General features: G+C 41.5%; 2 protein-coding genes across 2 annotated transcripts; one reads left to right on the forward strand and one right to left on the reverse strand.

Moving 5' to 3' along the window:
* Nucleotides 1-1,085: 1,085 nt before the first annotated feature.
* Nucleotides 1,086-11,269, forward strand: LOC308286986 (neuritin-A-like; the record flags this gene model as incomplete). Its single annotated transcript, XM_080728107.1, has 3 exons — nucleotides 1,086-1,134; nucleotides 7,022-7,178; nucleotides 11,023-11,269. The coding sequence occupies 3 exons, from the start codon at nucleotides 1,086-1,088 to the stop codon at nucleotides 11,267-11,269; spliced, it is 453 nt and encodes a 150-aa protein (XP_080584233.1).
* Nucleotides 11,270-22,698: 11,429 nt separating this feature from the next.
* On the reverse strand, nucleotides 22,699-26,227 carry sys1 (SYS1 golgi trafficking protein). Its single transcript, XM_080728429.1, has 4 exons — nucleotides 26,050-26,227; nucleotides 23,990-24,274; nucleotides 23,701-23,768; nucleotides 22,699-23,200 (listed from the first exon to the last, which is right to left on the reverse strand). The coding sequence occupies exons 2-4, from the start codon at nucleotides 24,152-24,154 to the stop codon at nucleotides 22,963-22,965; spliced, it is 471 nt and encodes a 156-aa protein (XP_080584555.1). The 5' UTR covers nucleotides 24,155-24,274; nucleotides 26,050-26,227; the 3' UTR covers nucleotides 22,699-22,962.
* Between the last annotated feature and the right edge of the window lie 245 nt (nucleotides 26,228-26,472).

A 26,472-nucleotide genomic window follows, 5' to 3' on the forward strand; every position in this document is an offset into this window, starting at 1 on the left:
TTCTTTTTTTTCCAGAAGAAGAAGAAAAGGCTGCCCAATTAGTTGTGCCATGGAAAGCCAGATCTGTTCCATCAGACTCCATGACAGCTGTCTGCAGTGTCTGATCATAGGAGCTGTTGGAGCTATGTTAGACATGCACATTTTGACCTTAACAATCTGTCTTGGTTTTGAAGCATTGTACAGCCTAAACACTGACATGAAAATGTTTCATGTCAGTGTTAGGCTGTACAATGCTTCAAAACCTTTGTGAAATATAGCTATTATGACTGCACACATTGCCCTGGCTTGCAAAAATAAATAACTCAAGAAATTACAATTACAATTTAGGCGTTTAGCAGTCTTTCTTAATCCAGAGCGATTTAGCAAGGACAACACAAGGTAATCAATAGAAATAGTAGCCTAATCTATAGGATCATAAGCAAACCAAGAAGAACCTCATCTGTTTAATAAGTGTGAGTGTGAGACATTTTAAAATGAGTCTTTCATTGTCTTTAATGACAATAAAGAACAAAAAAAATGGTGTTGATTAAGCAACCAGAGTCTAAATGTAATTAAGGATTTCTTAATTGTAGGCTAATTCATTTTTCAGCTAATTATGATGATGAGAGAGGCTGATAGCATTTCGCCATCCTCCAACGAGCAGGGATATGGCAAGGTAGGCCTAAAGACTAATTATAAAATATCACCTTCCTGTGATGATGAATCTATTCTTGCAATAAATAATCTGGGATGTGGCACCGTCCTCCTCCTGCGTCGCAGCAGGGGAGGTGAGAGCCGTCCGGTTGGAAGGAGGGATGGGATGGGAAGGAACAGAAGCACTGAGAGGGGAGGCAGCAGGAGGTACCAACCGATACAACAGCAAGCTACCGTTACGTTTAGAAAGAGTGTTTATGGGTTGCTTTTAATGACTGACCCGTTGCAGACAGTGTTTTAACGTTGACCTGCTTTTGGCTTTATTATCATTAGAAGAAGACTATTATTATTATCATTATTATACATTCACGAACGACTTTGTTCGATCCTCCCATACGTAGATGATGGCTTTACGTGGAGGAACCCCACGCTTGGATTGAAATGTGGATATCATGGGATTTATGTCGACGAAAATACAAGGAGTTTTTGCGTTTGCCATAGGTAAGACATTTACATTTTCTTCATAATTCAAATGTGCATTGATTGTAGGCTATAGTTCTTTGTCTATAGTGTGGAGGAGTAGTGTGTGTGTGTGTGTGTGTGTGTGTGTGTGTGTGTGTGTGTGTGTGTACTGTGTAGGATATTTATTTATTTTGGATACATAGGATATAGGCTATAGCCTACATTTTATCAGGCTATCAAAGAATATATTTTTTTACCATGACATAATCTTCATGTATGGTAGCTATAGTTTAATATAGCCTATAGTTTTTGTTTAATGCATAGCTGATTCCATTGTGCATGTTAGCCTATGTCAGGCATTCATCGCCAGCAGCAGCAACACACCCCTCGGTGTTAGATATTACATGTCTAAAAATAGGAACTACTACTTTGGGGATGGTTGTGTGTGCGCAGCTTTTAGGAGAAAACACAATATTCAAATGAATGAAGACCATCAGCCAGCCAGACAGACATTCTTTCTGTCCATCCTGATAATTCTGAATGAATCCACGAACCCCTGCCTATATTGCGCTTCTTTAGCTTAATAGGTAGGTACTAATAGCATCAAATAGTCTAATTGATAAGCTATAAAATAATAGCCTACAATATTTAATAGCAGATCCTAGAATAAAATACATGCAACTGGGGAATAAAAGTAAAATAATCTCTAATTAACATTAGACTAATAATCAAAATTGTTTCAAATAAACAGGGAAATAAACAGCTATGATATTCCATAACAATGTATGGAATAACGATAGGATTTTTTTTTATTTTATTTTTTTAACAATAGCCTGCCTACATTGCAAATACCCACAAGTGAAGTTAAGAGTAGGATAGGAATCCATCATTCAAAATATATCGGCCTACAACATTGTCACAAGTTACCAAGATAATACCTACAGTTACTTTTTTTCATTTTTTTTTTTAAACCAACAGTGCCAGTTGCCTAAACTGTAATCCTGGGTGCTACTCTCCCTCTGCCAACCCAGGGAGAGCCCCGAACTGAGCTCATGCACGAGGAGTTTGCAAGCCACTTCTTATCACCTGACGGGGAGTTTCCCCGGTAGGACGTAGTGCATGCATTATTACTTTCCCCTCCATCAGGCGCCCTGGGTGACCAGGGAGAGGCAGTAGCCTATAGAGCATCGCAGTGCGGTGTCGGAAGTAAACAACCCATTCATTTTCACCATAGCGTTTTTCATTATCAGCCACAAAGTCGTAGCAATTCAATGTACACTTACCACTAGGCTGGTGGTTGTAAAATGGTTCTATATGCTCCTGTAGAACCCCCGAGTATGTATGCAATCACTCTAGTTTTAGTAAAAACACGTTTTAATCAAGATTGCACGGAGAAGAACTGCATTTCCCATACTGCTAAACATGTACATCCGGTGAAATCGACGTCTGTGATTGGTCTAGCTTCTTCTTCTTTCATGTATCTTGCGGTTACCGCGGAAGTAGCTACTGCCCCCTGTCTTCCCGGCGGATTATTGCACGTCAGCAGAACTTCGTGAGCGATCGTCTTTCTTTTACAAATATGATCCACTATGTTAAGGATGACGATAAGAGCGTCCACAGAGATGACAATCACTACATTTCAGGCCGTATGCTGGCCTGGATAACTAAACTGAGCGTGATTTAAGGGCTTTATTTCAGGAAACAACAACAACATTCGCTATGCATTCTGGGAGTGTAGTTTCCGCAATTTTAAAAATAATGATGTACACAGTCTTGTACCCTGCCCTTTTTTTCAGCTTTCTAATTAATCTTTGCATTAAAAAAAATGTGAATATTGACACGATCCCTCTCCAGCCGAGGTGGCTTTGTCCAAGGCTTAAAAACGTTTAAATAAATACTTTATGAAATGTCTATGGAAGAAATGAATGCGGAAAACGCTTCCGACACCAGAGTGAGGACGGGGTGGGGCTTCAACTGCGATGCTCTATAGAGACCAGGATTACTGCATGTTTTTTGTGCAGATACCTATCCTAGTAGTCCGAACGTTTCGTGCATTAATCGTGCACTATGTGATAGAAGCATGAAATTTGGCACACAGTTAGAACATGCCATATGGAACATTTTTGGCTATAGGGCCATCGCAGATTTGTCTCGGGAAACCTTTGGGAGCCAATCAAAGTTGGGCTCTCATAGACTTTACTATACAGTAAAATAATACAAAAAATAAATATGCTTTAAGTAGCATGTGAGGGGTCAAACTAGGATTTCTTCGGGATTCTGAATCCAATGCAAGCATTTGTTTTGCACGAAAAACATTCCTTTCCGAAACACGGCCCCCACAAAACTGTGAAAAGTGACGACTCATCACTAAACCATAGTTTTATGCCTGGGGGCCGTTTTTAGCCCAAGGAATGTTTGTAGTGCAAAACTAAAACCCCTAGTTTGACCCCTCACATGCTACTTAAAGCACATATATCTTTTGTATTATTTTACTGTATAGTAAAGTCTATGAGTGCCCAACTTTGATTTCCCAAGTTTCCCAAGACAAATCTGCGATGGCTCTATACAGCCAAAAATGTTCCATATGGCCTGTTCTAACTGTGTGCCAAATGTCACGCTTCTATCATAAAGTGCACGATTTCATCAACATACTGCCGTAACTGCCCGAAATGCCCGGACTATATGGGACATAAGGAGAACATCCACACAGAAAGGCCCTTTCGCCAACCTATTGTGGGCCTATACAGTTATGTTACATTGCAGCAGTGGTTGTGGAGGTGGTCTCCCTACTCCCTACTACAGGGGTCTTCAACAGGGGGTCCTCAGAGTTACTACAGGGGGGCCGCCAAATCTTTGTGTGATAGGATCATGTTTTTTTACATTAACCATTTGAACCCTAGCTTCCGTATTCTGAGTGGAACATTAGCCAAAAATAGCCGATCTACAAGCTTATAACGCCTCGCAGCACAAGGTGTTGTAAGCTTGTAGATCTGAAGAGGTTTGTAGAGGAAAAAGAAGAGCAGACTATTTGACGGTTCAAGTGGTTAAATGTCTGACAATACACATTAGTCCAACATAATGGCAGTGCTGTTAAACAAGTCTAAGCTGTCTAAGAAATCTATGGACATTTTTAATCTGCAATAACATTTTATACTATATAGAAGGGGTCCCTGCTTCATCTCTCTCTCAGCTAAGGAGTCCCTGGCCTGAAAACGTTGAAGACCCCTGCTGTAGATCCTGGTATGTCGGGTTGGATAGGTCCTAGGACACATACTGGGAGACAGTGGTGTAAAGTAACCAAGTACATTTACTCAAGTACTGTACTTAAGTACAATTTTGAGATGAGGGACCGTGACCAAATACTACAGTATTTTTACTTCTACTCCACTACATCTCAGGGGCAAATATTATACTTTTACTTCACTACAATTATTTGAACACTTTAGTTATAGATTAGTCACTTAGTAGATTTAGATTATTATTACAAAACATACATTACCCACTTCAGCCCTATATAGGCCTATGCATTTGGTCATTTGAAAATAGCTGATCTACAAGCTCACGATGCGTTGTATTGTGAGCTTGTAGATCTGCTATTTTATACATTTGAAAACTTGTAAAATGGGGACATTCTGCATAATGAGTATACTACTTTCTACTTTTGGTAGATTTTGATGCCAATACTTTTGTACTTTTACACAAGCACATTTTTTATTCTGGACTTAGATCATTATTCATAGTATCTCCCCAATCCAAGTAGGCCTTCTGTCTCGGAAGAGGGCGGTACAAGTTTGATGTCCCGCTACGCCAGAAATGGGGGTTCAATCCCCAGGTAGCCTATAATAAGTTGATAAGAATATGACATGATTTATGGATGTGTTGGAAAGATCATGGAGAGGATGACTCATACAGTATAAAATCCAATGTCAAGGTAGATGAGAGAGAAACCATCTGTATCACGCTTGCTGCATATCCTCTGTAGATTGAACCTCTGCATACAGCATAAATGATGCCACGAATGAATAGTTTTATTTCAGTCTTAAGCCATGTACAGAGTTAAAAAACATTTTAAAAAAGAAATAATAATAATAATACTGTCGGCAGAAGCCGTAGCTTATAATGCCTACCCTTTTTGTCTTTTAAAATACTTAAAACAGAAACAATAGCATGAAAAAAAAAACATTGCATGGATGCACCTGGGACGTAACCTCCTGCTCTCACCAGGTCCAGGACTTGTGCGTAGCACCAGACTCCCAGCACCAAACATTTAATTCAGGAGCAGTGGGTTCCTGAGCCTCTAGCGGCTTGACTGGCCCTACTAAAGGCCTCACCGTGGGTTTGTTGGGCCTCTTCCTCACGGAATACACAGGCTGGGGCATCAACCCATACTGCTCCCGGGTGCCGTCTACATTCCGGCTGTCACCCGTCTCTCCGGTGGTTGTATAGCAAAACAATGTCTCAAGTCTCTCGATCAATTCTCTGGAAAGAAGACCCAGCCACAGAAATCCACTTACACAGCTTTTAGAGAAAACAGATTGAATTGAGAACCCATCCCTTGGTATGACTACAGCTGAAAAGAAGTACCAAACATCCTGAACTCTTCTGACAGACACCAGAAAGGGGGTTGGATCCCTGTTGTCACAGTTTCATCCCCAGGAACAACAACAAAGTACGATGGCCTCATTTTTTGCCTCCTCCTTCCTGGGACATGAATGTCTTAGTCTTTCAACTTGTTTTGGCATCAGGTACACGGTGTCCCTGTTTTCAGTATATAAGCCTATAGATGAAATTCAAGACATTGCAAAAAACTTTCTTTCTCAACATTTCACAAAAATATTGAAAATATCAGATCTGCAAGCTCACAACACGTTGTGATGCAACAAGCTGTGTGCTTATAAATCTGCCAACTCGTTGGACAACGAAGTACTATACATAGGCCTACATTAAGTATTTACTGTAAGTGGTTAACAAAACTCTTAACATATGGTACTGCTGTGATTCGCGTCAAGCTGAGATCAAACCCCAGTCTCCCACTCAGCAATGCGACGCACAACCTACAGTGCCAATTGAGCTGAGCCCGATTGATAGAGTTGTTGTGGCTGGGTCTTAAAGTTATACCATGTAACTTTTTTTATAAAACAAATCTTAAAATTGTCTTAACTGTTAAATCGCTAAAGTTTTAGAACCCCCACTCCGTTATTTTCAGCTTCTGAAGCCTTCTCTTTATATGTTTTCTACTTAGCCGTGACAGGGGCGGGATTTCCCGGCAAAATTACGTCATCACACTACCGGCCAATCACAGCGAGGGTTATACACTGCCGGCCAATCACAGCGCATCTTGAAGTGGGGTCGCTATGGCGGCCATATTTGTAGTCGCCCGTGTGTCTCTATACTCAAAAGGTAATCTCGCCTACCAGGCAGGGTGAAGGAGTCCGTTTCTCCGGAATGCCTGAACGCACAGGAACCAGGGACCCCTCTAAAGATAGCTCTCGGCGAGGTGGAGGCAGACGCGGGGGTGTGAAGGTACGAAAAACGGCCGAAAGACGCGGACGCGACCGCGGTTTGCTATAGGGCTACTGACCACTAGTTGAGCATCTTACACAGTATAGCTTTAACTGGGGCACTACATCTAATACCTCTCCGTTTTTGGGAGCGTGCTTCAAACTACAACGCTATGCTGCTCACGCTACACACTCTACAAGACACTTTATATGTCCCTCCCACAAGAACCTACTCCATGTCCTGCCGACGCCGCCAGATGTAGCGATTCTCGCAGAGCTGGGATCGAACCCCAGTCTCCCACTCGGCAAACCGACGCACAACCTACCGTGCCAAGAGAGTTGAGACGAATTGGCCGGGGCCTTGTCTGGGTCACTACAATACTTTTCTGACTGGTAGAATAACCTCACCTGTACGTCATTTGCAGTGTTCCTGGCCATCCTGGTGGCAGGAGGAGACTCGCCCAATGTGAAGTGTGAAGGCATCTACAAGGACTTCTCTGACTGTGTCCTGGAGCTGGGAGACAGCATGGACAACTACCAGGAGAACGTCACCAGTCAGAAGGGAGTGGCAGCCGTGTGCAGGTACAGTAACTACACTAACAGATATTTGAGAGACAGTGTGCAGGTACAGTCAGGGGCGTCACAAGGGGTAGGAAAGTGGGACTGAGTTACCAGGGCCCAAGGTGGAGGGGCCCTAGTAACTTTAGCTATTGAAAAATAGCAGATATACAAGCTCACAGCGCGGCACCGAGTGCCGCGCTGCGAGCTTGTAGATCTGCTATTTTTGAAAAAGTCGTGAAAATGTGCGCAAATCTTTGAATATATGTATTTTTTAAGTGAACATTTGTAACTAAAATTTTGCTTCTGGGTGTTCCCTGGAACTAGATATTTTGAGATGCGGGTCTGTGGCCAAATACATGTCATTTTGGGGGTCCTCAACATGAAAACGTTTGAGCACCACTGACATAGAAACATAAGTTTCTTGCGCACATTTTCACGATTTTTCCAAAAATAGCAGATCTACAAGCTTGCAGCGCGGCACTCGGTGCCGTGCTGTGAGCTTGTATATCTGCTATTTTTCAATAGTTAACATTCATGGGGGGCCCACAGTGAATCCTTGTACCCAGGGCCCAGAAGTTGGTGTGACGCCCCTGGGTACAGTAACTACACTAACAGATATTTGAGAGACAGTGTGCAGGTACAGTAACTACACTAACAGATATTTGAGAGACAGTGTGCAGGTACAGTAACTACACTAACAGATATTTGAGAGATTGATTGATTGAAGACTTTATTAGAAGTTTGCATAGGAAAAGGTACAGTTTCATGACGGTACAGTTCACTGGTACAAGGTCTACTAAAAGGAGATCCATGAAAAGACTAAGCTTATTTCCACAGGAAACCATTTAAGTATCTCATATAACATTGAATGACAGACGAATAGAACACAGTACTATGCAGTAGATATGTAAAGAAAAAAAAAATGATAGAACAAAAAAAGAAAACAGTAAGTCTAAACAAACAGTAAGTATATACAAAGAAGCAGGGGAGGGTAGGGTTGGGCTAGGTTAGTTTTTTTTTACCAGTTGCGAACGGCTGCTGCCTGTAAGTGGTTTTTCAGGGCAATTTTAAAGGATGCTAGTGATCCACACTCCTTTATGGCCTTCGGTAAGGCTTCCCACATTTTGGTGGTATAGCAGAAAAACGAGTTTGACCCTTTGTTGGTTTTGACTCTGGGTTGGAAGTGATCTGTAGCGCTGCCTCTGGTGTTGTAATTATGGACATCCTTAATGTTTATAAAGTATTTTGACAGGTACTTGGGTGTACAGTGTGCAGGTACAGTAACTACACTAACAGATATTTGAGAGACAGTGTGCAGGTACAGTAACTACACTAACAGGTATTTGAGAGACAGTGTGCAGGTACAGTAACTACACTAACAGATATTTGTTAGGTTTATCCCTAAACCTCTTTGCCATTTTTTACTACCGGCTATTTACGAATAGTCAAACTTTAAATAGAGCTGAAGTGGTTTTGTAACAATAATCAGAATCTACAAAGTAACCTAACTATACATTTTTCAAATAATTGTAGTGGAGTAAAAAGTACAATATTTGTCTGCTCTCCTCAAAATGATACTTAAGTACAGTACTCGAGTACATAGACTTTGTTACTTTTCACCACTGCTAAGTGCTAACATATACTGTACATGAGTGCAAGAAAGAGACCGACTAAAGCCCGTATCAGAGTCGGGTCCGCGGTGGAAGGCTATCCACCGCGGTGTAGTGCCGTGTAGTCTTTTTGAGTCATAAAACTACAACGTTAACGCTCAAAAGGACTACACGGCACTACACCGCGGTGGAAGACCCGACTCTGATACGGGCTTGACATAAAGCATCCTTCTGTGTATTCAATGGATGGATACTAAGTAAGTCGCTGTCTCGGCCCTTGCGATTTGACATGTGCGCATAAATTATACATACCGTAGTTTAGTGTGTGAACTGACAGATTGATGTCATGAATAAAGGTATTCATGACGTGACATAACACTGGGAGACAAAGAGAACAGAGATGCTATCATCTCTGGGAGAGAAAACACAAGTGAATGGGGCTGAAACGCTGACCGAGCCACTGCTTCTAAATAATTTATGACTTTGCTGCAGCTGTAATGAAATTCAGAAGAGATTTTTTGTCATTGTTAGCGTGTGCACTCTGCACCCGCAGTACAGAATATTAAAGTTGAAATAAATCTATATATCCCTGTCAACAATGCCGCAGTGTTTTTTTTCTTCTTCTTTTTTTTTGCACCCGACTGCAATCACGGGCAGATAAAACATTCGTGTTCTTTCTGCCGTTTTTGAAAAATGTATAAGTAAAAGTCAGGATTTCAAAATGTACTTGAGTAAAAGTAGGCCTACAAAAGTATTGGCATCAAAATGTACTTAAAGTACCGAAAGTAAAAGTTCTCATGAAAATAGCAGATCTATGCGACGCATTGTGAGCGTGTAGAACAGCCATTTTCAAATGGCCGAAATGTACTGTATATATAGGACTGAAGTGGGTATGTTTTGTAATAATAATCTGGGGGGGCTGCAACAGTTGCCTGTTTAGCGGGGAGCAGAACTGAGAGAAACACTGTGTTTCTCCTTCATGTGTTACTGTATGTCCAGCCAGTGAAGCTCTCACTGTCAGGTGAAAAGAAGTGGCTGTATGGCAACTTCATTAGGAGAGACATGGTTGTCTACTCTACACCCTCCCACATGACCAACTGTAGAGGTTAGAAGTGACAGGGACTAACCAGCGTAACCAAGATGGGGCCTAGGTGGTAGACCTCTATCTTTGCCACGCCGGAGAGCTCACAACCTAACGTAACCTAAGTAAGCCTGTAGCGTGAGGCAGCTTGATGTACTAGTACACCTCCTGGACATTACAGTATGTCACAGGGACTTACCCCAATCCAACCCTTGATGCTGAGTGCCAAGCAGGGAGGCACTGGGTCCCATTTTTAAAGTCTTTGGTATGACTTGGCTGGGGCTCAAACCCCCGACCTCCCAGTCTCAGTGTGGTCATTGTAACCACAAGGCCACTGAGCTGGTTTAGAAGCTAGCGTACAGGAGAAATACAGTAGTAGCGTAATAGCAGAGAAAGAGCCAACTCACAAAGTTTCTATCCCGTTTTGGCCGACAATGGCAAAGTAAAAAGCTGCTAAGAAGGAGCCAAACCGAGTATGGACGAAGACAGGCTATGTGTGGTACAGACAGTCTACAGCAGGCAGTCACATGCACACATACCAGTGCCTTTTTATAGGAGAAAGTGCCCTCTTTATTCCTACATCATTTCTCCCATTCATATCTCTCTTGCTGAACCACAGAAGATCTCTGTTTTGTTTCACCCCTTCCTGATAAGTCTGTCTTTTAACAAAAAAACAAGGAACTGGCATGTATGCTCAACTCAAACATCACGACTCAAAAGGCACAGAAATAGAAAACGAAGTTGTCGGCCACTCGCAAATTAGTAGGTAACACATTTAATAAGCACCCGAAGGAAACAGCACTAAGCTTTCATCAGCATTTCATCAGATGTATGTGGGTGTGAATTCTGCTTTTAGGACACGCGTACGGTTGTGTGCGTCACGCCCCAAAAGTGTGAACTTGCTAGGTTGAGTTGTTTGCATTTTAGCTGGTTAACCAGTCCCAACTTGTCAAAGAATCATACATGATTCTTTGACTAAATATATATATTTTCAAACATTTAAGTACTTTTACTTTTGGTACTTTAAGTATATGTTGATGTACTTTCGTACTTTTACTCGTGTAACATTTTGAACACAGGCCCTTTACTTAACAGTAATCAGTCATTTTTCCACCAGTGATTGAGGAGCCCCATCTTGACCCTTTGACGTTTCTGACTTCGCCCCATATTCTAGCCACTGGGAGGCGTTCCACACGTGTGCCCTGACAGCGCTATCCGACTGCCAGGAGGAAGTGGGGCCCATCTGGGAGACCCTGAGGGAGGACTCCAGGAAGATCCGCTTCCAGGGGAGCCTGTTCGATCTGTGCAGCCCCAGCTCTGCCCCCGGCCTGCGGTCGCCGCATCTGGCTGCCCTTCCCCTGCTACCCCTGCTCAGCAGCATGCTTCTAATAACTACTGGCTCCCTCTGGTCTTCAACATAGAGATTGTGGAGAGAGAGAGACCACTTCCCTCCCCACCTTCTTCCCAGAGCACTTGCACATTCCTCCTGGGGCGATGATGTCCTCCTATAGCCAAGGATTTCAGTAGGCAGAGTATTATACAGTAGGCCTATTGTATTCTAGTCTCGCGTGGCCAGACTGTTGCCTCCCACAATTTTCGAATGCTTCCTTCAGTCATACAGTCTGGAGCAATGGAAGCTCTTTTGATGAGCAAGCGATAAAGGGGATGTGACGCCTCCTCACCACTTCCGTTTCGGCTTTACAGTCGCGCATATTTATCCTAATATAAATCAAAAACATCTATTTATAGCTTTCTGCTTAGCAGCAATGGAAATTAAAACATCTAAAGAAATATATTTTCGTGAACGGAAACGACAAACGGATGCCGACTTTCCGTGTTCGGATTTCGGGAGGTGCAGTTCCAGACTCTATTGAAAGCATCCAGAGATTGTGGAATAGTTGTCTGGCTACGCGAGACTAATTGTATTCGGGATTACGTTAACCACTTTAACCCTGGTGTCACTATTTCTGGGCATGTCATCATCATTGGGCGAACGTTTTCGCCCAAAAAAGTTTAGCCTCGAAAAGGCTTCAGTGGTTAACGCAGAGCCATAGATGTCTTTGGCACCTTCTGATTCGTTTTCGCTTTTTCACTGGGATGAAATAGTGCTTGAAATCCTTTGCAATACTTCAGCTTGGGGCTTTCCTTGTGTGTGCATATGAAACCACTGTAGTAGTTCATCAATCTTAGGTTAGATCTACAGTTATATTATGTTAGCCAGACGATCGGAGATCTCAGCCTATCAATCATCTGAGGTTAATCTAAATTTAATGTAGCTGCTAGAACAGCTGGGTAGTATTTTCTTTACCTTGCTTTGATAGTTATTCAAATGTTAAAAGCGTAGACACAATAAGCTAAGGCTTCAGCCCACACCTTTTTATCTGTTTCACTGATATCAAATGAAGCCATTGTATTGAATCACGTTTAATGATTACTACTACTACTACTACTACCACTGAGAAAACCTCCACTAACAAACCTATGGCTCTGAAAATCAATCCTGATATACTGTCCCAAATTATGAAGGACCACCCTATAAAGTCTATGCTTTTGTTCTGCAATGCAATTTGTTTTTACATGTTCGTTTCCACCCAGCTCTAGCTCCTACATTGCATTTAGGTGTCACCAGACACATCATAGCCACCTACAGTACAGTATGATCTCTAGGACAAGAGACAACCTCTGATCGTCTGGCTATATGCAAGACTATAGGCCTGACCAAACAACCCATGTACTATATTTACAATACAATCTTAATCTAATCAGTGCAAAGTCTATAGTCAGATAGCTGTCTCTGAGTTAGCAACATACCATGTGTATTATGGTATGTCTCTGAGTTAGCAACATACCATGTGTATTATGGTATGTCTCTGAGTTAGCAACATACCATGTGTATTATGGTATGTCTCTGAGTTAGCAACATACCATGTGTATTATGGTATGTCTCTGAGTTAGCAACATACCATGTGTATTATGGTGTGATGACAATGATAATTCAAGGGATATCGTGTCTGTTAGCCCAGAGAGCCATAGAGGTAAACCACAGATTATTTTATACAAAGTAACCCAAGCAATTATCAGAGTAATTATCACATTATTTACAATCGATAAGAGAACAAAAGATGTATTAATATATAAGTTATATCGTTTGGTGAATAAGATAATATATAATTTATGATAATAGATACATACATATGATATCTATACAGAATATATTATGACTCATTGTGAGTGCGGGATCCTATTTGGCAAGCATAGTTTCCAATAGTTCTATAATCTTTACAGAATGAATAGGGAACAACGAAACAAGAAGCTAAGCAAAGGCTACTCTCAAATGTCTGCCTATTTATAAAGCATAACGATATTGATTCAGGGTCGTTTACACCCAAGGTAAGGATTAAGAAGTGTTCCAGAGGTGTAATTGTTGCCAAACAAATTGCTTTCTGTAAGGCTACTTCAAGCTCTATGATTTTGTGTTAAAGTGACAATCAAGACAGTTGTGTGATACTTGACATTCTATCCCTAATACCTCTGCTATGAAAAACACCAAAAAGGCATACAGTGCACATACACACACGCACCCACGCACGCGCACATGCGCCCAAGCACACACTCACGCGCCCACACACGCACACACACAGATAATCAGCACCATGTTTTCACCAGCCCGGTGGTTTGTATGATAGTGGGGTCCCAAATAAAAAACACATTGCATGGAGTGAGAAAGTTGATGGATTTCTGTGCTGTGTGCGTGCCATATCATGTTGTATGAAAGAGTTTGCCTGCTGTTTAAGCATCGTTGACTAATAACTCCCGAGCACATTAGATATAATATCTCTATAGCACAATGTATTCTTTATGTGGATAGACTAAAAGTACATAGGGGTAGATAGCACAGGTTCACTGACACACCCGTAATCCAGCGTATGCAACAAAAGTATTACAAAGCAATGACTCCATAGACAGACCACTACAAAGAGTCCTTAGTTACTTCAACTCCGAAGGGTCCATTTGGTTACATTTGCATACGCTCTTCAGAGATATAAATGGATCAACACTGATGATTACCATTTCATACAAATATATTAATTTATACCCAACATGCATAACTGTTCTCGATTAAGTCAAAATTGTACAACAGCTATTTTTATATAGCTATGTAATGGCTGTTTACAGCTTTTCTTGTAGTTGTATTATTACATGTTTATAAGCATTTTAAGTTAACTAGGTATTTGGCAATGAGCCATTCTAAAAACACATTCCAAATTGTTAGCCAAGTTATTGAAAATAAATTCTATTATTCTCTTTTTTTTATTGATGGCACTCTTAAAACGTGGACGAATGCTGTGGACTAGCCTAGATATTGGCATTAAATTCGTTGCATGATCATTTTCACCAAAACAATATTTCAGATGGACATTATTAGGTTTTGTTATTTTTTTTTACCTTGCCACAATATACTGTTGTATGCATGCTAGGTTAGATCTTTGACATGAAGTAAGTAGTAGTATAGTTTCTTATCCACACAGTCATTCTACTCCCTATCAGCATGCTCCGACTGGTCGTTAATAATTATTTTTGTGATTCAGAAGTCATAGAATCGTGTCACCCAGTTAGTGTGTCTGGTGGTGGTGGCAAGTAATGGAATAAAATGACATGTCCTGTCCTCAAAGCATGAGCAATATGTATGCCTGGTTAATTGTAAGAGGACCATTTCCCCTCCTTAATATATGCAACTGAATAAAAGCATGAACATGACCACATTATTAAAGATAGTCCGTTCAACTGAAATTATGATTTGAGAAAACTACTGAATGTACAAATAGAATATTATTATTATCATCATTGTCTGTACAACCAAGGACAATGTGCACTATTTACATAGGTCTGTATTGCATTGCAAAGTTATGTTTGTAATAATAAAGCAATAAAACAATAAATATCCTGTGATTTATTTAATAGACATATTGCAAAACCTACACCAAGATACATATCAATACATTGCTACTGTATGCATCCATCACTCAGCTTATGTTTGTCTGGTGCCCCTGTTTTGGTTGCATTTTCAAAAACTAGCAGAGCTACAAGCTTGTAAGTCTTTAAGCAGTTTAAAACTATGTCTCCATAGAGAGGAGTAGTTTATTATTACTTTGCAGCGTAGCACATCAGATTATTCAAACATAGGTCAGTAGTGTTGTTTCACATAATACAAGTCCTCACAGCACCCTTCCTTTACAACATGGTTTCCTGTTTAATTTTCCCCGTAGGGGGGCCTGGTGGGAGACTCAGCCACTTAGCGCACAGACCATATGCTCCTTGTTGTGAGCATGAGGACGACCCGGGTTCCAATCCGACCCCTGTGTTGTTGTCTCGCATGTCTGTCTGTCTGTCTCTCTCTCTCTGTCTCAATATACACTTTAGGCATATAGCAGGCTCTCTTATTAATCCAGAGCGATCTACAGTAAGCAAGGACAAAACAAGGTTATAGGCTACTGAACATCAAATGTGAATAGCAATAGTAATCTAGGATAGAATCATAGCCAGGTAAACCAAGAACCTATCATCAGTCTAGTACAGTGTTTCTCAAACTTTCAAATGTCAAGGTCTCCCCTTAACTCTGACAGTGTACAAATGGAACCAAATGGACCCGAAAGGGTTCATTTGGTTCCATTTGTACACTGTCAGAGTTACAGACTTGTAAGGGTCAATTTAGAGTTAGACCCTCATGAAGGTACCCACAGAGTCCCTGGAATCCACTTTGAGAAACACTGGTCTAGTAGAATATTCAAAAAATAAATCAATATTGAAATATAGACTCCACACTATAGGATGCCAGGTCAACAATGACCTATCTGTCTTCATAACATGCTATCTAGCCTAGATGACAGCATCATCTTATGAAGACAGATGCCAGGTCATTGTCTCTCTGCCATTGGTTTCCTGTCTTCTCTACAACCGGCCTATATCTGAAATAAGGCACAAAAACACAATTAGTGCTACATTTAGCGTATATTATCAACCCAGCTGCAAATCAGCAGCTCGTTAGTGCAAGGCACCATCTGTTCAGTTTCATCCTTCTTATTATAACTCTATGGTTTCACCTGGGCACTTCCTCCCACCACCAGAGAATGTGAGATAGATTAGGAGAACACGATGGATTCATTTAACTCTGAAGAGTGTAAAAATTGAACCAAAATGGTTCCATTTGTACAATCCTCAGAGTTAAATTAACACTAAAGATTTACTGTGTGTATAATAGCTATCTTTGACTTTGACATCTTAAGCATGATGATGACAGCTAGTTGTTCATAAGCCAATTGTTTCCTGAACATGAGATTGTATTCATGGGGATGAAGAGAAAGTGTTTCATGTTATCAAAAACTAAACGGCTTGACCTTCTAAAACTTGGCTTTACAAAAAGCTAAACCGAGGCTGCACATCATGTATGTCTGCATGCCCTGAATGTCTGTACTAAAAGGGGTCACAGCATATTCGTAAATATTTCTCCCCTCTTAGAGTTGTCAAGCACGGGTACTGGTGTGGGTAAACCATGATAGAAAGCCATGGCCAATCTACCATTTATTCTGATTATCACAGAATGTGTTGTTTACATACCTTTTTATATACAGCAGCAGTGATGGAGAGTAATATTCAGTACTGGACTGGAAGTACTGTACATAAGTACAATTTTGAGCCTTTTACTCAAATTTTACTCAAACCTTTTACTTTATCAATTTATATTTCTACCAGATCTCCAGGAAATATTGTACTTTTTACTCTGCTACAATTATTTGACAGCTTCTGTTACTATGAAGATCTTGATTATTAATACGAAACATAAATGTCTGGATATATCATGTATTAATAGGTTAGACTACCCAGGCAGCAGTACATCAATAGTAGTAAAATAATCCACACCTTTACCAGCTGCAATATTAAAGTGATGAACACATTAAAGGAGTTGTTCATTTTGTATAACACGGTTCTATTGTGAAAATAGCAGATCTACATGCTCACAATGCCTCGCAACGCGAGGCATTGTGAGCATGTATGTTGCACATTAAGTTAAGTAATCTGGGCACCCCCCAAAATAATTTGGGGACCCCCCCTGGGTCCCGACCCACAGGTTGAGAACCACTGAATTACACACCCCATGAAGCCTTGAATTCATGACGATTTTAGTTTGTTAAATTAATGGCTCAGGAATGTGACAAAAACAAAACAAATCTCAAAGAATTCAAGGCGTGTGTAATTGATAGAAAAGAAGATATTTCTAATACCTGACTTGAATCTATATATTGCTTGTGTAGGTGGGTGGGTAGGGGAGAAGAAGAACTGCATTCCATTAGAGTTCACAGTATTTATTAAATATATCATAAAAAAAAAAAGCCAAATAATATAGTTATTATGGTTTCAAATTATATTTCAGAGTACTACGGCTGTTGGTTTTAAACTGTTGGAGAAGCATCTGCAAGAAGCAAACAAGAGACACACTGGCTCAGAAAGGTTGAGTTCATCATAACCTGTAAAATATCATCAACCCCACCCAATGAAATGAAGCACTGTGACAGTTCAGAGAACACATTTCAAAACATCACACTGCATAATTAGTCCACATACCGAAAGCAAAGCCACCCCATCTCCTGATTTCATGCAATTACCAGAATGAATCGTTATCGTTTATCGTGATAAAGGAAAAATATTATTATAATATTATAATTATTAAAATATTATAATCCTATCTCAGAGATTTAGAGTTACTGTGAATTGTGATCCATCATAGACCAGGATGAATTAGGTTTTGTTGAGCTGCAAATTCAGTACCACATTTTTAACTACAGAACGGATGATCGCAGTCATGTGGGTTTTGTTTACATCCTGGCCACATGGTGCGTTCCTATTGCCGAATAGGTAAAAACATCACTTTAGCCCACAACAGTAAGAAAACGGATGCTGCCCGACTCAGGGTGTCGAAAGGGCATGGACCCCCAAAGGTCTGAAGTGAAGGTTCCATTCTTACGCCTTCTAGAGGGCCACATCTGCCTGAAGATGCAGTGTGGAGGAGAGAGGCTTCCTGGCCATGTTTGAGGTCAGTGGCTTTAGAGCAGGGTTCCCAAATTAGTTTTAGATAGATAGATAGATACCTTTATTATCCCAAGGGGGAAATTCAGTTTTCCCCAAGGGCCGAATTATGTCTAGGGTACCAAGCCGAGGGCCACAACATTGCAGGGGGCGACGGTGGCGTTCCCACTACTCCAGCGACAGTTTGCTTCGTTGTCGGGTGAAAATCTTGTATGTCCAAAACCGTTCATTTTGAATTTATCATTTTAAAAATGATTTAAACTAGTGAAAACAGCCGATCTACAAGCAACGCCTCGCGGTGCGAGGCGTTGTGTGCTTGTAGATCTGCTGTTTTCACTACTTTTGTGCGACGGCCTTGTATAATTTGCGAAGGAACGTACAAATTTGGAGATACGAGATTTCCACCCGACAACGACGATATACTAGTGTTGTTGCTGCTCTTATACCACATTATTACTGGGGTTGGTTTGGGCGGGCCGCCTATTGGGGAACCCTGCTTTAGAGCGTGGCACAGGAGATGGTGTGTCCTGTCTGGTTACTGGGCCTATACCCCGATGACGAGAGACGCAAGGAGCCCATGGGTCGCCTCAACCAGGCCAACTGCACCAGCCGTTAGGTGGAGCTGGCCAACCGGGAGTTCTGTGCCCGTCCCAACACCTTCGAGCTGGTCACCGTCCGTCCCCAGAGGAACGAGGACAAGGAGACACTGGTGTCCCAGTGCCACTACGCTACGCCATGTGTGTCACCAAAAACTGGCTGTCTGCAGACACCACGGATGCAGAAGCTCAACCACGTGTTGGTGAATCTGCGCTAGCCTGGGGCCAGTCTAGATACCAATGCATATAGCTAACTAACTGCATCCCTACCTTGTTTTAACATGGCTGGGATGTCTAGCTCAGTCAGCTACAGGCCCCAGTGAGGCGTCCTGCACGCCAGCCATCTCCACTGGAGGGAGCCAGTGAGAGCCTCAGGCCTTTCCGTTTCATGGGACTATATAATATAAATATTATAATATCAACAGCTGTGTTTTAAGTGCAATACTGTGTGAAATGTTATGATTTTTTTTTGCCTGAGAATATATTTTAAGAGACTAACGGTAAATAAAGTTACGTTAATAAAATTCTTTTTTATAGAATGAGTAAAAAAAAAAAAAAAAAGTGGCAGATTAATTAATTAATGAATACCTGGCGGAGAATGTGTTAAATCATTCCAAAAGCCATTACTGCTCTACATGATTCTAAAAGTGAGCTTCATGCGCGGCGTCTCAACAAACGGCTGCACAGCAACAACTCCCATCACAACTACGATGACATTCTGTTGTCAGGACACACAGCTGGAGGCTGACAACACAGTCACACCCCCAGAGCTAACGCCACCTGGTTGGTCTGCGTGATGATACATTGAGACGTGACAAGGACACGAGACAGTAGCAACACTCACTGTACTGCAGCATAAAAACTAAAGGCTACCAGATTATTATGGCCTGGCCTGTCAGAAGAATGCACAGGGTTCCCACACATCTTTACCAATTCATTTCTAAAACTTTTCCAGAATATTTAACCCGATTTCCAGGACTATATAACAATAATTCAACTCAATAACAAGTCGCCTATGCACAATGCCCAAAGACAGGTAGTGTATGCCAGTGGTTCTCAACATTTTCAGGCTGTGACCCCCGAAATAATCATATTTGAACTGGGGACCCTGACGAGCACTAAGAGTTGAGAAATTTTGTATAACACGGTACTATTGTGAAAATAGCCGATCTACATGCTCACAACGCCTCGCGTTGCGAGGCGTTGTGAGCATGTAGATCGGCTATTTTCACAATTTCTGCCTCTAATATTTGACAATTTGGCCAATGTTAAATTTGTCATTTCAGAGGTATTAACAAAATCAATAACCAAAGACAATGCATAGCTACTTTTTTCCAGGACCTTCCAGGACCCTTGATCAATTCCAAAACTTTTACAGTACTGGAAAATATTTTTCAGATTTCAAAATATTTCCAGGAATTTCATGACCGTGGGAACCCTGAATGCATGTCAGGCTGCAATGTTCCCATCCTATCCACAAGTAAGACGCCCTAAGGCCGAGAAGCGACCGACCGTCAGGTCGCGCTGAAAAGCAGCTGACTGAGCAGCGTTCGGTTAAACAGTGTGTTAAAGCCTCTGAAAAGCCTGTGAAGGCCACAGCCAGTCGGCGACGCGCCACAGACCCATGTGAGTGAGTGTTACACCAAATAAGTTACTTACAACTTTTTGTGACCTGCCTTCATGGATGGAATGGGAGGGAGGAACTGAAGTCGATAATTAACGAAATGTTGTGTATTTGCGTGACTCACTGACAAACGCACAGACTGATTGTTCTTGGTTGTTAAGATCCTGACCCATCATGTACAGTATAGAGAATATAGGCCTACAGATTCCTGTATCCTGTGTCCAAGGTCAAGATTTAGACACAATGGATTCAGCCACTGTATGTATACTGTGATTAGTGATCGACGTTGAACTCACAGATGCAACGTCATGAAAGGAAAATTAAGCAAACCTCTTTTTTTTTAAATTCATCAAAATCACACTGGCCTGGGCACCAGACTTTAGTAACTAGAGTAGTCTGACAGCGCGCCACTGGTTCGAGTCCCGATCTCGACGGCCTTTGCTGCATGTCACTCCCCATCTCTCTCCCCCATTTCCTATCAAACTACTATCATATCAATAAAGGCATAAAAGCCCCCAAATAAATATATTTAAAAAATATATATATTAAAAAAATTATCTCGGTGTCTGACAGTAGTGATTCCCAATATTTTTTTATTTTCAAGGACCCCCACTTTGCATTTGAAGATTTTCATCTCTGGGATACCAATCTACACTGTAAAATCCTGTGTGAGTACAAAATGGAGCCACGGGCGCATCTGAAGGGACCATTTGTACACTTTCTGAGGCCACGTTTACACGGTAACGATCAGAACAGAAAACTTTAATGCGTTCTCAAGTTTTTATTCTGCGTTTACACGGAAACGCAACAAGTGATTGAAAACGCTGTAGTGTGCATACCAGGTGGCGGTGTGACGCAGTTCCAGACAGACTAGTCACGCATGCGTGGAACCACTTACGTTCTACTTCCCACTGTTTACATACACCAATGTAATAGCACTAGAGGGTCACGGCCCTTCGGGCCGCTCCCATCTATTAACTCATTGAGTGCCAATCCCGAACTAGTTCGGCTTTATTAGCGTATCGTAGTGTGCCGATCCCGAACAAGTTCGGCTTTTAAAAAAAAAAAAAAAAAAAAAAAAAAAAATTTTTTTTTTTTTTTTTGAAAAAAATTTTTTTGAATTTTTTTTTTTTTTTTTGGGACCCCATCAAATCTGGTGAACATGATTTCAATCGTGATTTTGCATGTTCCACCCCCATACAACCCCATCTAACATACAGGGCAGCCATTTTTGTTTACATTACATGTAAAACATAATGGCGATTATCTCAAGAATGCCTGAACGGATTTCCAATCGGATTTTTTTGTTTGAAAGCTGTGAACAAACTGCACAAATCCACTCCAATGCAATCCAGGATTGCATTGGATTTTTTAGAGCTCATTCTTCTCTGTTTTTTTCCCATGCATGAGGTGTGCAAGGTTTAATCATGGCTAAGTTGACGAAAATAAGGCTTCTAAAATGCTTGGTAGCCAATAGCTAACTTCAAGCTAACTTCATCCTCTTCCTGTACATGCACAAAGGAAAGTGTCCTTTCCTTTGTAAAAAAAGTCATGGCTCCAGGGCTTGGGCATGCATTACCAGCATATCTCTATTATTCTCTGGTCACTGGGCGCCCTCTAGTGGTGATAGGCTGGCACTCAATGAGTTAAGAAAAAAAAAAAAAAAAAAAAAAAAAAAAAAATCGTTTCCGGTCGGACCTGTTTGATCGCCGGACGCACTTCCGGTTTAGAACTCCGTGTGCCACGTGATCAGTCCTAGCCAATTGGAGTGCTGCATTTGGTCGTGTCTGAGTGATCCACAACCACAAACTGACAAAAACCGCTGGCTGCAGTTCTAAAATGTAGGTATAGATGCGCGGCGTGAGCCGACATGAGCCATGATGTCACATGTTTTGCCTGCTTACATGGAAACGCTAGCCGGAGTGTTTTCAAAGACTTCCACTCTGGATTATTTTCTTTATCCTTTCAAACCCCCGATAACGCTGTTGCCGTCCAAACGGAAGGCACATCCGATATTTAATTTTGCAGTTTTCTCTAGAGACCGTTGTCGTCTAACCGAGGGCCTGAGTTAAAGACCAGTAAGGGTCCATTTAGTTCCCAACTAAATGGATCTGATCAATCATTTATTTGGGGTTGGGGATTCTATCCTCCAACGGTGTTGGAGATGGATAGTCCATACTCTCCGTAAACCAGCCTCAAACACCACAAGAAAGTCCCTCAAGAGGAACCCTCAAGGGAAAAGAAAGAGAGCACGACCACGAAACACAGAGACTTGGAGGCAGTCAGATGCCAAGAAAATGGGCCACACCTGGGGACAGCTGGAGACAATGGCTTGGGACCAAGAGATGCTTGGAGAACTCTTGTTGATGGCCTAAGCCCCAGAAGGGGTAAAAGGCATAAGTAAGTTAAGTGGGGAAACCTGGAACTCCCTCAAGGGCTCCTGGGGGTCCCTGAACACCATGATGTAACCACAGTCCTATAAGCAACATATTTAGAATCTTTTTTCCCACTGTTAGATGGGTAGTTCCTTACTTAAATTACTAGTATATATAAACAGACCTAGATGAGCAAATAAAATCATATGGATCATGTTGTATAGTTGTATCCCTTGAAGAGGTGTAGTAACGTTGACAGTTCAACTCTGGGGTGCGTCTTGTCATTCCAGCATCCGCATTTACTGCAGCTTGCATTTTTGTCTTTCCATTTTTCAGCAGTTAAATTCACTCCACTGAGTAAAAACTCCTTTACGTGGTCCATAATAAAGATCTTCACATGAGCATAATAGTCAGTACATTAGGGTCAGTGAGAGAGGTCAAAGGTTAGACTTGGGTCCACTGTTGACGGGGATGGCCCTGAGCTCAGTCCTCATACACAGGTACTCTCCGGTGACGGCCATCAGCGCCATGCAGGCCACGTTCACCAGCCACCAGGACAGGGCCGGGAGGTGAGCGTTGTAGATCCAGCAGCCGATCATGTGGAAGAAATGCACGGTGACGGTGAAGTCCAGGCACTGCTTCCCTCGACGGATGAAGAGCCACAGACCGATGGCGCTGATGGAAGAAAGAACACGAGTAGATACAGTACATCAGTGACTGTGCTTTCAATGAGGACACAGACATTGATATAAAACAATATTTCTAAAAATGTTGTCAAGTCTTTGATATCAGAGAAATAGTATTTTTATACCATGCCGTAGCTTAGCCACTTTAGTATGACGGATGGCTAAAATAGCCTACCGACAAGCTCACAACGCATCACGGGTGCGACTCAATGTTAGCTTGTAGATAGATACTGTATGCCATTTTCACTTTTTGGGAAAAGGCCAAAATCATAGACAAGCTTCCACGCGTGCGTCACAGAAGGGGACATTCGGTAGCCGGAAGGCCAATCAGATGCGGGAATCCTTTTTCTCTTCCTCCTATCCTGTTTGACGGGTCGATCCAATGAACTCCAGGGGCGGAAGAGGTATCTAGCTTTTTATATCTATGGCCAAAATAGGGACACCAGGTTGAAAGTGGTTAATTTATTTTGTTAGGAAAAAGTGAATTACCTGGTAAGCGAGTTCAAGATGAATGCCATCATTGAGAGTCGTCCCTGAATTGTAGCGAATCCAAGGATCTGCCAAGGAAAGAGACACGTTTTAAATACCTTTTAAGAGGTATAATACAAACTTGGGACATCAATATAAGCATATCATTGTCAGCAGAGTTCTGATACCAATACCAACCAGTATCACATTAACGCCTTCTAAATGCTGATCTAAGCACTTCAAATATTCATTCAAAAAGAAGAAAACGTACATTTACTGAACATAAATGGGTTGTTATTTGTTAACTTACCTCATAGCTGAAGATCTGGTCCAGCGAGCGGTGGGTTTGCACCAGGCTGTCCACACCAGCCAACCACAGCCCCAGGAAGCTGTAGTAGATGCTCTGCATCAGCACAATCTGGGACACGATGAGCACCGGGTCCCAGATGTAGCTGCGGAAGTGACTGGCCATCATGGCAGGCAGAAGCTAGGTTTACACCCAAGGGGTGCAAGTCAAGTCCAGAGAGATGATGGTAATAGCTTGATAGTCAGTCGCCCCGCTGCAGTGCGGAGTATGTGAGGATTTCAGCAGAGCCTGAAACACAAAATAGCACTTGTTAGTAATGGAAAAAAAGACTATTTCTGTTTGTTGGCTTTAAGGTTTTATTGATTGAATACTTTAAGAGTTAGAAAGATGCAATTCTGGAGGCCAGATATCCTGACTCGTACGGAAGGCACTGAGGTCTCTCTCCATCAGAGCTGGCCAAGGAACCTGAGGGTTGAATGTGAAAACAGATTGGAGGAGTCGTGTCCTGAAGATATGCAAAGAGTAGAGTAAATAATGCTCGCATCTCAGCTCTAGTGCTTGCCTGGATGCTCGTGACATCTCACTGATGAGTCACGATGAGTCAGCTATATATCCATATATGGAGTTTTACCGTAGCATGATGTCAGCACTAGAGGTCTCTGCCAGCTCTATATGGAGCTCAGCCACGCACAAATATGGGGTTTTGATGGGTTTAGTAAGATGGATGGTTTCATATATGGAGTACCAACATTCCGAGGGTAACAATGAGACATATCAACTATGACGTGAGAGTGAGTGAAAGTCTTTGTTTCAGTAAGATTATACAATGATTGATGATGAAGCTAAAAGGATAACAAAAAGCTTGTGTTTCCATTGTGGTATTCATTCATCAAGACATTTAAAGATGTACAATAATAATACAAGAGTCAGACATCACCAACACTAGTAGCAATAGCCAGGGGTGCTTTAGAACAGTGGTTCTCAACCTTTACAGGTCGCAACCCGCAAAATAATCATATTTCAACTGGGAGCACTTGGAATTGTAAGATTTGGCAAATTGGCATTACATTTAGTTTGACTTGTTCCGTTCCATTGTGAAAATAGCAGATCTACATGCTCACAACGCTGTAGATCTGCTATTTTCACAATTTATGACTATGAATTATGAATATTTGTCACTTTAGAAATGTGCAGATACCCTGCATATATACACTTATACTATTGTTGGTCTGTTTTCTGTTGAGTGAGAAAACAATGTTAACATTTAACTAAACATTTGGGGACCCCACAAAATAATTTGGGGACCCCCCTGGGGGTCGGGTCCCAAGATTCCCAACCCCCAGGTTGAGAACCATTGCTTTAGAATAGAGCAATAGTGGTAATCAAACTGGGATCCAAGGAGTCATAGGTCTGTGAGTAAAGATTGTATAGCATATAGTTTGGGGTCCCAGAGATGTTATCAAACAAGGGTCCATCGCCTAAAAATCTTGCTTCAGAAGAACAAGTGGTCTAATCTGTATATTATTCCCCAAGTCCCATATGGTCTAGCGGTTAGGATTCCTGGTTTTCACCCAGGCGGCCCGGGTTCGACTCCCGGTATGGGAACGACTACTTTTTCCACAAACAAAGGACCCTAAACAATGTAAACAAGTCATAGTGCTTTCTTAGATTTCAAATCCTGTCTTATTAGCAGACCTTGTATTGAAGTAAACGATACTTGTCTGTGCTTTTGGCAAAGTAATCAATCAATGATCAATCCAAAGCCATATGGAAATAAAGCTAAGCAATCACAAGCCCCGTTAGGAACCACTCATTCAACCAACAAACACAGGCCGAATAACGGTAGCAAGCTAACCGCTAGCTGTAATGGCATCATCAGACTGATAAATGTTGTCACCTCTTTCTTTCTCCACTTCACTGAACTTAGCTTAGCAGCATAGCATAGCCACGGTAGCTAACTAACAGCTAAATCCCATTATAATTAAGATACCAAGATTCCCAACAACAACGTGGAACAACAACACTGACATCACGGTATACATTTTAACCAGATGTTTATTTACATTCAGGGTTGGTCCTTATGCTTATCTTCACTGCTCCTGGACAACAACACGGAACGAAGCTCTCCGATCCCACCGTGAAGATACAGCCTGATAACACTTCTTCTTTGTTTTCCTACAAACTTTAAAAAACATTAAAATATAGCTCTAAAGATGCTAGCTCATCAAACTGTCTGTCTGGCGTTTACTGTCTCTACGTCAACGTCTGACCCGGATATGATTGATCACTCACTATCTGTCTGTTTTCAAAATAAAACACAAAGCCTTGTTTCTTATATTATGTATATATTTATGTGTAGTTGTTGTACTATAAACATTTATACAACGTGATACACAAGCATCCTTTGAAAAATAAAAGTATTAAAAATAAAATAAAAAAGGTTCAACATAAAATAATATTTCAAAAGGAAGGACCCCTTTTTAGTT

The sequence above is a fragment of the Nannobrachium achirus genome (assembly GCF_963921795.1).
Source record: "Nannobrachium achirus genome assembly, chromosome: 6".
NCBI lineage: Eukaryota > Metazoa > Chordata > Actinopteri > Myctophiformes > Myctophidae > Nannobrachium > Nannobrachium achirus.